At 44.3% G+C, this 12609-nt stretch overlaps 1 protein-coding gene across 1 annotated transcript in view; it reads left to right on the top strand.

Moving 5' to 3' along the window:
• Positions 1–12609, top strand: part of HECW1 (HECT, C2 and WW domain containing E3 ubiquitin protein ligase 1) — a 301389-nt gene that overhangs the window by 217131 nt on the left and 71649 nt on the right. The window contains 2 exon segments of the mRNA XM_048510455.1: positions 848–937; positions 9761–9911. Coding sequence (XP_048366412.1) covers positions 848–937; positions 9761–9911 — 241 coding nt within the window.

Genomic DNA, 12609 nt, shown 5'->3' with positions numbered 1-12609 from the left:
AAGGTTTTTTTCCCTGAGATTAAACATGGTAATAATGACATTTTCATGGTGATGTCACAACTACATAAAGCAATTTTCCCCTCTTAAAACTGTTTTTGTTTGCATCTATTTTTTGTAATACACTATATGCCTAGGCAAGAAATGACAAGCAGTGGGTAAAATTGGTGGATCCTCAATTGTATTTGGGAAAATGTTCATTGAGTTCTCGCATCTAGAAGTTGTAGTTTGGAAGTTCTCGCAGTTTTCTGGCATCACGTACAACCTCAAGATGGTTGGAGTTCCTCAAGGAGATTCTGCTGATACCAGGAGCGGCAAGTAAAATTTGCTTAGATCGCCAATGCCAAAAATACCTGCCACAAATGCAAGCTTTCCAGAAATCCTACCACGCACTGTTGACTCACCTCTTCTGTACCTCAGATTACTTCTTTATCTCAGCTCCCATCTTCCTCTTTCACTGTCTTTCTCACTCCTTCTTGTACCCTCGTCTATCCCACTCTTTCCTTTCTTCTGTTCCATAACACCACTGTGTACCTAGAGAAGGTAGCGACCGAATCCAGCCCATCATCTAACCCTTTAGTTGGGGGGTTAGAGAGAAACCCATCATTCCTTATTGTGTGTTGAACTTTGAGGTCTTCCTTTTGACTTTCAATCTCTCTTTGCTACATACATTATTTTAAAACAGTGCTCAGACCATGAAACTTCACCAAAACAGTGGCAGACCGGATTCTTGTTGACCTTTAGCTATACAATCTTCCCAGCCATTTGTGTTTACAGTAGTGCATTTGTAACCGCTGTACAACATCCATAAATGAATATGAACATCTTAACTGTCTTATCCGTAGGTGAGTTACTTATGCTCCGCCAATTCTCAATGATCAATGGCCTTCCTTGAGACCTGATCGCCATCACTTTCACCATTGTTCATTTCTTCCTCCAAGTAAGCGTTAGTATTTAAAATATGTATATCATTACATTTTTACCTCAACAATTCTTGTTTATCAGAAGGGTGCACACTGGTATTCCTCAGTAATCAGTGGGGGGATGTGGGAAACACTGCCTGAGATGTTTTTCCTGGGCTTTCTGAAACTCTTTTTGATTTTTCTTAAGATTCCTCTGAGGTTGTGCCTTGAGGATAAACCTCCAGATTTGTTTTGAATTTCACCCTGGGCAAAAGAAGTTTCTTACTTGGAGAACCAAGATGACACACTTTATAGGCCTGGATTGAAGTATATTGGTCTCTTGTTATCATTTGATCCCTGAGCTAATAGCTTTGCAGGACTTGTGGACTACAGGCAAGTAGTTGCTTTAGCAGGGATAGACAATCCACAACCACCTCAGGGTGCACCTGAGTGGGAAGTTGCTCAGACTGACAAGCCAGCTCTAAAACAGCAGATTTACAGAGCTGAAAGGGACTCCATTGGTCCCTCGTGTAACCTGATTTCTGCCGGGCTGGTAGCTTGTAGAATCATCCATCCACCTGACGTAGTGGCATTCATGCAGCAGAAATCATGACCAGCGGTTGCCTCTACCTGCAGACTACCATCGCCATGCAATGCATAAGGTATCTGGGCCCCACTACCAACAACAGTGATTCAAGATGTGCCTTAGATAGCTGCAGTGCTGCTCTTCAGCCTTCTTCAGTGATGTCCAGACCCTCAACCGGTGCTTACCCACCAGTAAGGGGTCTTGGATTCCGAACTTTCCAGAGATTCTCCGGTTAAGTTAAAATTATTTTGTTAACACTTTTTTCTGTCGCTAAGTTGTGTCCTATAAGAAGCAGAAGTTATTCTCATGTTCTTATGAAGTTGCTTGCTCTGACACCGCTCAGAGCCCTTTGGGGGTAGAGCGGTATAAAAAACAAACAAACAAACAAACAAATAAATAAAAGCAGGCATCATTCACAGAAGTGTGTAATAGCTGTGTTGGAGGAATGAGCAGAGGTTAAAAATGTTCCGGAAGAGTGACAAGTGAAATAAATGTAAATGGGCCACCTTGGAGTAAATAAATGAGCATGGGGCACCTTAAAAGTAATCTTTAAATGACGGCAGTTGCTTGAACCCTGGGTAGAGAGGCAAGAGCAATGGGAAATGCAGGAATGGTCCCGCACCTGCTGATGCCAACTGTGAAGCTGGTAGTGAAATAACCGTTGTAACATCTCTTAAATGTCTCTATTATTATTACATTTAATATCACAGCTGTCAATTCTTTAGCTGGTTGTTGGCCTTTCATTTCAATTTGAACCTCACCCAGTGGCCTAGACTGTTGTAATGCAGTGATGGCAAACCTTTTCGAGGCCGAGTGCCAAATTGCAACCCCAAACCCACTTATTTATCGCAAAGTGCAGACACGGCAATTTAACCTGAATACTGAGGTTTTAGTTTAGAAAAAACGGTTTGCTCCAAAAAGGGAGTTGATAGTTACTCGGGAGTAAAAGCAGTGATAAATTGATTAGCTTTGCTTTGAAGCAACCACGTACGAAAACTAACTTCCAATGGGTGAATCTGACTCAGAAGCAAGCCCCATTGCCAGCAACCGAGCTTACTCCCAGGTAAAGGATCGCGCTTTAGTTCTTCGCATGAAAATCAGTGGGGTTTAACAGCGCTTAACAGGGTTACCTATACTGCTTCCCCAAAACCAGGTCTTAGATTTAACGCTAATAATCGAGCCCAGCAGCCCTGGCCAGCCTAGGTGTGTGTGTGTGGCGGGGGGACTCTGTTTATGCGTGCCCACAGAGAGGGCTCTAAGTGCCACCTCTGGCACCCATGCCATAGGTTCGCCACCACTGTTGTAATGTATCAGTGTAGTATTTGTGCTGGGGAATAGGAGTAGGAGTAGTAGATTTAATATCCCGCTTTTCCTGCAAGAGTGGGCTCAGAGCAGCTAACAACATAGGTAAAACACTATATAAAATCATAAAAATACAAATTATAAAACTCACATCCGATAGCCCTAAAGCTGTTCAAGGTTTGGCTAATATACCACTGGTGTATTCACTGGAAGCGTTCTTGGGCGCACAACCCACAGAAAAGTTTCTTTCATATGCACCACTGAATTAATCATTTGGGAGTGCTTCAGTGGATTGCTTTCTTGGTGAATTAATGACCCTTCAGTTGTTGTTTTTAAAAGTGCAGAGGGAAGAACAGGCTAATATCGAGAGAGAAAGAATTCTGCCCCAGGGAGTGTCTGCCAAAGAAAAATCCTGTTTCTTGCCCAGTTAAGGAGTGATCTTGAGACAGCACATGGCATGTAGGCGCAGATCGACACGAAGGCAAGGGCCCCGGAGCGAGAACTGAATATTTTGTGTTTCGTATGTATGATTTTTTTTCAGGAGAATACATGGCTTCGTCCCTAGAGAGGCACATAATTGCTTGCAGTAACAACAGTTTTCCAGTAGAGGGTGGAATCTGACCTTTAACGTGTTAACTCGCATCACTTTCCAAGACTGTCTTTCATAGGGTGGGTTTGCGGTAGAACAGTTTCACTTAAGCCCAGTAGCACCTAAGAGACGAATAAGAGTTTCAAGGGGTAACCTGTTGAGAGTCAAAGCTTCCTTCATCAGACACAGTAGAATAGAAGTGCAGACTTGTGTTCCCGTATCCTGCTCAGAAGGCGGGAGGGGTGTTATAAAGGATGCAGAGGTACAATGTATATTGTGATCAGCTTGATTAGAGCAGAGGGGGAATACTTGGGGGCAGAAAATTAACATCTGTAGATGTTAATTTAACATCTGTAGATGTTAATAAACACTCCTGAGTTACTATTCAGTCGTGGGGGGCATTGTCCCAAACATGTACATTCGGCAACCTCCAGCAGTAATTTCCCTTGGAAATTTCTTTGTTTGAGGACTGCGACTCTTAGGTCAGCAAGAGAATTGTGTGAAAGATTAAAATGCTCTCTCTCACTCTTTGAGCATTGGTGTTTTTAAGACTAATTAATGTCCATCTATTATTTTGCGTAGGGCAGTGTTTCCCAACCTTTTCTAGGTTAGGGTTCCCTTGACCTCACTCTTCATATCTCACGGTACCCCTGCCGCCACCCTCCACCTTCCCCTCCCATTGCCCCTGCTTGCCACACACCCCACCTTCCCCTCCCAGGGTGAAGGGTAGCACTGGGGGTGGTGGTGGCTGCTGACCTTGTGGCTGGCCCTGCCCCATGAGCCAGCTCCAGGTCCTTGCTGGCGCCGGTGGGAGACACCACAAAAATGAGGGGGGGGGGCGGTAGTGTTGCCGCGGTACCCCTGGGACATGCTCACGGCACCCCAGGGTACTAGGGAACCCTGGTTGAGAATGGCTGGCGTAGGGACTAACCCCGTGGTGGCGAACCTTTGGCACTCCAGATGTTATGGACTACAATTCCCATCATCCCCTGCCAGCATGGCCAGTTGGCCATGCTGGCATGGGCTTATGGGAATTGTAGTCCACCTGTTTATTTGATGTAGAGGGCAGTTGGGCACTGTTGACATTTGATGGCATAGAATGTCAGAAGCTGAACAAGTGAAGGAACTCAAGTGAAGGCCCAGTTATTGTGCTGGATATGGGGACAAAGTTGTCATGGTGTTATTCTATATTGCTATTAATTGCTCTGTGGTATTTAACTTTTAAGTCATGTTGTTCTACTTCGTTGTTAGCCACCTGTGCTGCAAGAGAGACAGGATAGAAATTCAATAAATAAACAAATCTTGGTTCGTTGTGAGTTCTGGTACCTGTGTTCATGTTTGGAAGGATATCATTGTGGGTAAGAAACTGTTTAAGGTGAGGAGGCTGTCTGTGGGCAAGAAAAGATTTGCCTCCCAATGCCTGTGAGAAGGGAGTATCGTTGTCTAGCATAGATTGCAGGTTGTTAATGATGTGTTGAACCGGTTTGAGCTGGGAGTTCTATGTGATCACCAATGGTGTTCTGTTGTTGTTTCGTTTGGGCCTCTTGTGCAGCAGGTTATTTCTTGGCATTGTTCTCCTTTTGCTGATTTTTCCCCCTTACCCATCCGGTGGGTATCGTAATGCCAAGAACATATGTTGTAGATCCAACAATCAACACTTAGTTATTGTTGTTGAATTTCAGCATCCGATGTCTTAAAAACTAGGGAAGTTTTGAAAACAATGTCCAACGTTTGCTTTAAGGAGGGTGGGAGGAGGGCGCATACTTGATTTCCAGTGACCTTAATAAATAATTCATCAATCCACAGAGCTGCCAATGGTCCCTAACCTCATCAGTGGAGTTGATTGTCGCCTTGTGGGTGCAGTAAAGACCAAAGGGAGGAATCAGTTGCCTAGAGCCAGAAGTCTTATTAGAAGCCTGCTGTAGATTAAAAGGGAATGAAGAAATAGGAGTAATTTGCAAAATGGACAAAGAGTTCCCTCTCACACTATCTTTTCTAGCCACTTTGCAAATGGAAGCAAATTAAACTGTACATTAGAGGCTGGTATGCCACAGTTCAGTTATTTAGACAAATCTAGAATGTATTTGGCCTTGATAATTAAATCTGGGATGATTTCTAGGGATTCTGTGGCAATGTTTTATCCTCAGGGCACTTAGGTCTAGTTTTCCTCTTTTTCATCAAAGTATATCACCAACTGGTGAAAGTGTTTATTACAAGGTGTTAATTGATACAATCCCTCAAGTACTGGTGTTTAAGAATGGGAGAATGCAACTCACGTTCACAGTGTTGTTGTTCTTCCAGTAACTATGTATTCTGCATCCCTGACTATGTTTGCCTTTCACATGCAACTCCAACTGAATATTTGCTGCAGCAATTGAATGATTTAATTCTCTGTCTACATGCTACATAGGAACAATAATTTTCAGCAGTATAAGCATCAATCCACCAGAAAGATTTTTTCCCCAGATTTAGCAATAAAATTTCACTCCCAACAAACACCCTGTGAGGCAGGTGGGGCTGAGAGAGCTCTGAAGAACTGGGACTCGCCCAAGGTCACCCAACTGGCATGTGTTGGGAGTGCACAGGCTAATCTGAATTCCCCAGATAAGCCTCCACAGTTCAAGTGGCAGAGCGGGGAGTCAAACCCAGTTCCTCCAGATTAGAGTACACCTGCTCTTAACCACTATGCCAGAGCTATTCAACACATGACTAGATTCAATCCAGGTAAGATTAGCTGTGATTTAAGTCCTGCTGAATCAAATGGGCAAGTTCATCACAACTAATTATGAAGCTGAGTCGAAGCTACATTTTTCACTGACAGAAATTTCCACTGATTTACCATTCCTACTGCAGTTCCCCGCCCCCTTCACATCTCTGTCTCACTCACTTCTTTACTGTGTTAAATAAACAGAGAAGAAGAAGAAGAGGAGTTTGGATTTATAGCCCCCCTTTCTCTCCTGCAGGAGACACAAAGGGGCTTACAATCTCCTTGCCCTTCCCCCCTCACAACAAACACCCTGTGAGGTAGGTGGGGCTGAGAGAGCTCCAATAAGCTGTGACTAGCCCAAGGTCACCCAGCTGGCGTGTGTGGGATTGCACAGGCTAATCTGAACTCCCCAGATAAGCCTCCACAGCTCAGGTGGCAGAGCTGGGAATCAAACCTGGTTCTTCCAGATTAGATACACGAGTTCTTAACCTCCTACGCCAGTGCGTACTTTGTACTTTTTGACCCAATTTTAAAAGGGAGATTTAAAAGTAGGAAAAAAGTACAAAATGGCATATAACAATAGTGAGATATAAAATTTCCTCTTAGGACTTTGCATGATGTAATTTTATGGTAGAATTCAGACATTTTGCCACATTCCTCAATTATGCCAGGTGTACAATTACTCAATAAGAAAGGAGCTTGGAGAGTGTCAGAAGTATTTAGCTTGTTTGTCAAAATAGAAGTTAAATACATAACCTGAATGTCTACATAAAATGAACAATATGATAAAACATGTAAAATAGTTTTGACTCAATTCGCCCCATGGAGTCAGTGCCTTCATATAATTCCTCTGAGTCCCCCACTCCTGAAGAGCAGCGTTTCATGGAGATTAGTGGGCTGCAGAGCAGAGGCAAAGCGCTCACGGGGACAAGTGGGGTCACATGTCCCCAGGGGCACACCAGCTGGTCACGGCCCCCCACACTTCTCCCCTTGGCCCCACCCCACTAGGCTGCTCCTTCAGCCGGTGGAGCCTGTAGTAATGCACCGCTGACCCAGCAGCACCGTGGTCGAGCGCTGGAACACCTACGCTCCTACGGCCTTCTGGTCGCACCGCACCCCCACTCCTCATCCCCCTATGAGTCACGGGTCATGAACTGTCTGGCTCAGTCACCGGGCGCAGGGACAATGGTCTTGCCCCCAGGTGAGGATTAGGCTCAGACGCTTACGCTCCTCTCCGCACGTAGCAGCCAGGTGAGACCATGCATCACATGATGATCTCCAGGTCTCCCGGTCTCCCGCTCATCTCCCTACCCACCTCCTTTACACGCCCACAATGAAACCTTAATAAAAGGTGCCAGAGACCAAAGCATTAGGCAGAAGCTGCCGCAGGATCACGAAATCCCGCGCTTCCTGTTGCTGACGCTCTCCACCAGATGAAACCTCCTCCGCGTCTCGCCTATTCCTTAGCGACGACCCTGCGGGGATGACTACAGAGCCTCCACTGGCCGAAGGAGCAGCCTGGTGGGGCAGGGCCGAGGGGCACCCGGCGGTAGCTCAGCCAGGCAAAGGTAGGGGGGAGTGGCCAGAGCAGTTGTTGCCCTGGGCGCCATTCCCCCCCCCCACACACACGCCTCTGCTGCAGAGAGAGAAGAGAGTCAGGAAAGATCCTGATGGAAAATTTAGTCAGGATCCAAAACAATGTCCCATGGCTAAGAACAACTATAGGAAGTAAGATCCATGCAAATCAATGGGATGTTACTTTAAGTAAACACGTGGAGGACCAAGCTGGTAACCACTTTCTGCCCTGTTGTTCCACCATTTGAACATTGTGTTCCACATAGTATACGTGGATTTACCTGGCAGTTAGTATTTCCTGTTTCCAGTTTTTCACTGACTTAAGCTTTGCGTAAAGAAAAAAAGCCATACGTGAAATTCACCCCAATACTTTTTTGTTGCAAATATGTCCATAGATCTACTGTGATGCATTCTCCATCTGTGGTATTATACACATCCTTGATGTATATTGAGTGTGTCTTACAAACTTGGGTACATGCACCATAAAGTTTTGAGAGTATTTACAACCCAGCCCCACTGCTTGTCATGCCAGTAAGGTGCTTTCGAAGGAAATTGAGCCATTTCTAGCTCTGAGCTCTCCAGTTGGCATTCACCTTCGTACCGTGGTCAACAAAGGCTTTCTGCGTGACTCATTGGATAATTATATGATTGTTACAGGCTGTCTAGTTGTAACAATTTGAAATTCCTCGCTTTATAGCCTCAGTAGATGATGATAGGAATCAGTCTTTAAAAATTTGCATGTTCTATCTGTTTTTTTAAAAAAGCAACTTAAGGTTTTCGAGGCAGTAAACATTCCACCCTATGGCCCCTTTCTTCATTTGTCTTGCAAAACATATATCTTCTCTCTTTTTTTCCCCAGCTATTGCTATACTTGCCCGGACCTGGATAGCCCAGGCTATCCCTGTTTCATCAGCTCTTGGAAGCAGGGTCGGCCCTGTTTAGTTCCTTGTTGGGAGACCACCAAGGAAGTCCAGGGTCGATATCCAGAGGCAGGCAATGGCAAACCATCTCTGTTTGTTTCTTGCCTTGAAAAACCATTAGGATCACCATAGATTGGATGTGACTTGATAGCATTTTCCACTACCATTGCTATGCATGTTCTCAGTCATCTGAACAATATATCTGTAACAGTTTTAAAGTGTATTATAAATAAGGCAACGTTTGCAATAAGATCCCCGTCAGCCCACGTGAGCTTGCAGGAATTCTCACCTGGAATTTCCATGGAGGGGGCAGCTCAACCCCAAAATTGCTAATCTCTTTATGAGTTGGAACTGATTAGGCAGCTTGAGAATTAAAATCACAGCAGTGACATTAGGCGGTTCCTGCAGAGGAGACTTTCTTTTTCAGAGCTCAACTGGCATCCACCCACCATCACCTGGGACATCTCATCATACTGGGATTTTAGTCTGTGATTGACATCTATATATCAGTTCTGTTGGTGACTGTGGTGACAGGACCACACAATGCAGTACAAAACAAAGTACAGTGGAACCTCGGTAATCGTTGCCTTTGGTTTTCGCCGGTTTCGGTTTTCACCGGTCGCCCCCGGCCATTTTTTTGCCTCAGTTTTCATTGGGCACCTCCATTTTCGGCATAATTTTTGCATAAATTTGCTACGCCGTTTGCGTAATGCATGCACAAACGGCGTAGCTTCGGTTTTTGCCAGTTTCAGTTTTCGCCGAGTGTCGCCAGACAGATTACTGGCAAAAACCGAGGTTCCGCTGTACACTCGATACAAATGTGATTATGGCACCACTTTGTCATTTGGAGGGGGGTTCCCCATGAATTTTGGATTAATGCTAAAGTACTGAACAGCAAGTGTGCTGTGGTCCTAATGCTAACACGTCCAAATATGAAATTATCTGCCCATTTTTCAGTCTGCCTTTCACTTAAGGATGCCCTTAGGTAGGATCTGTGTTGAGTCACCAAGCAATACAAAAGTTGTTTGGGTTTTTTTAAAATACGTTTGTTAATTAGCTATGCGTTTTGACATTCGTGGTGCCAGCATATTTCCCTGAGTAGTCTGGGCATCTGGATATCCTGAGACAAATGACCTCACTTTCTGTTTTCTGATTTAAAAAAACAACAATGTTTTACACAAGATTGGGAAGCTCGCATAGACAGCCATGGACGGGTATTCTACGTGGATCACGTGAATCGAACCACCACTTGGCAGCGTCCAACTGCGGCCGCGACTCCTGATGGAATACGCAGATCAGGTTCAATCCAACAAATGGAGCAACTGAATCGACGGTAAGTGATCACACTCAACCTGTTTGCAGCAGATAGAGTCTTTATGGTTTGCTCTTCCAATACCATTCCTAAATTTAGATGTTTACTGCAATATAATAAGATGTTACCAAGCTACTAGCTCTATTGTTTGGGGCAGGAAAAAGGATAAGCACTCTGTGTGTGTGTGTGTGTGTGTGTGTGTGTGTGTGTGTCTGTCTGTCTGTCTGTCTGTCTGTCTGTCTGTCTGTCTGTCTGTCTGTCTGTCTGTCTGTCTGTCTGTCTGTCTGATGGGATTGCCAACCCCCAGGTACATCAGGGATCTTCTAGAACAGTGGTTCTCAGCCTTCCTAATGCCGCAACCCTTTAATACAGTTCCTCATGTTGTGGTGACCCTCAACCCTAACATTTATCCATTTTACAGATGGAGAACACTGATGCAGAGAGTCTTAGGTGACCCATGTGAAAGGGTCGTTCGACCCCCAAAGGGGTCCCGACCCACAGGTTGAGAACCACTGTTTTAGAATCACAATTGATCTCCATATTTCCCCTGGAGAAAATGGAATTTTCAGAGAGCAATCTCTATGATGTATTGTTGAAGGCTTTCACAGCCGGATTCAACTGGTTCTGGTGAGTTTTCCAGGCTGTGTGGCTGTGGTCTGGTGGATCTTGTTCCTAATGTTTTGCCTGCATCTGTGGCTGGCATCTTCAGAGGTGTATCACAGAGAGAAGTGTGTTACACACAGTGTTACACACAGACTGTGTAACACTGTTTCAGTCTGTGTGTAACACACTTCTCTCTGGGATACACCTCTGAAGATGCCAGCCACAGATGCAGGCAAAACGTTAGGAACAAGATCTACCAGACCACAGCCACACAGCCCGGATCTCTATGCTGTTATACCCTGCAGGGTCTCTCCACTCCCCAAACCGTGCCCTCCCCAGGCTCCACTCCCAAATGTCTAGGAATTTTCCAACCTGTAGTTGGCAACACTAAAGCGTGACCATGTTGCAAAAGTACATAATAAAGAGTGTGTTCATACGGTACTTCCACAGTTTTATTTAAATCTCCATACCACCTCTCCAGAGAACCTTCTCAGAGCCATGCGCAATGTGAAACGTAAAAACAAACACTACAGAAATTCAGAATTAAAATTTTGGATTAAAGATCCAGCTGTAAATACCCAGTCGGACCATAAAAACAGCATAAAATATTGAGCATCTTAAAACAAGTCTCATGAAACAGTTCTCAGGCTAGAAGCGGACTACAAAAATGAAAAAGTTTTAACTAGATCATGTTAAAAGTAGACTATTACTACAAAATAGACCAAAATATTTGTTCTAGCTAGCAGACAGATAACTATACTGGGCTGCAGCTGAAAATGGCAAAGAATGGTAGTCAGTGTTTACATTAGGCCTGTAATTTACAGACTTCAGTAAAAATGAATAAGACCCCTCTCCCCACGAAGGACAAAAAAACACGTTGCAAGAAACATAGGGGCTACAAATTATTTGATGTGGTCTATGGTAACTCTCCTTCTTCCACATTACATGTAGGGACAATCATGTAAGACTAATAACATCATATTGTGTGTTTTATTGCCTCTGCCATGAAACATGGGACACAATTAAGAACATCGGAGAACCCCACGTATAGTTCCCCCCTCCTAATACTGACTCTGCCTCCTAATTTTCACAAACCACATAGGTTACAGTAAACCCATACCTGAACTGTATTGTTTCGGACTGTAGGGGATGGGGGTGGGCTGACTGAATACTCTTCCATACAAATAAATAAATGAATCTTTTTCATTGAAAACTTACCATATCAGGGAAGAGGATGCCAGCTTAGCCTTCTATCTGACAAACTAGTTTTCTGTGGAAAAACTAAACATGAGTTTGCTGGCACCATAAAAACTTTTTTAAAAAATATACCAGAATACTCTGATTCATGAATCAGAGTTCGCCACATCTGATGGGATCTCTAACTCACAACAGCTTGTAAATTGTGTTACTCTTTAAAGTGCCACTGGACTCCTGTTTAATTTTGCTTCCGCAGTCCAACATAGCTCCCCCACCGGAATTGTTTCTTTGCAACAGGCCCCACTTATGATTTCACACACACACACACACATGCACACACACACACACACAGATTTAGTACTTCATCCGTACTTTTGGGAACTAGGTCTGTGTCTAGTACACTTGGGACAATTCTATAGAGGCCTCGATGGCATTATCCCTCAGGTACAACAGGCGTTTTCAGAAGGGGAGTTATTGCCCTGAGGGAAAAACTTCAATTCCTACTGGCTATCTTCTGAGAGCTGACAGATTTGGAGTGTCCGCCTCCACATCTGGAACTCCCATCCTGTTTAGCTGTCTTGGGAGGCAAAAGCTTTGCACTAGCTCCTCTGTCTTCTGCCTGCTTGGCACACCAAAGATAACCATTTGTCATTTTTAGCGAATGAGAAAAAAAACCCCACCTGGTCTGCTCACTCTTTTAAGCCATATAATTAGAGGACAGACGCTCCAGACCTAGTTGTTTCAGTGGGAAATGGTATCATTATAGTTAGCAGGGAGAAGAGAAAAACACAAACATTGTGGTAAAAATGCTTTTGCTGTGGTAAATTGTCAAGTGAAATGTAAATTATATGACCAAAAAAACAGAAAGAAGGACACATATTTAGCTGTTGCTTCTTTCAGCTCGGCTTGATTGGCAGTG

The sequence above is a fragment of the Sphaerodactylus townsendi genome, linkage group LG11, assembly GCF_021028975.2.
Source record: "Sphaerodactylus townsendi isolate TG3544 linkage group LG11, MPM_Stown_v2.3, whole genome shotgun sequence".
NCBI lineage: Eukaryota > Metazoa > Chordata > Lepidosauria > Squamata > Sphaerodactylidae > Sphaerodactylus > Sphaerodactylus townsendi.
This window is presented reverse-complemented; position numbering and strand designations above follow the sequence as displayed.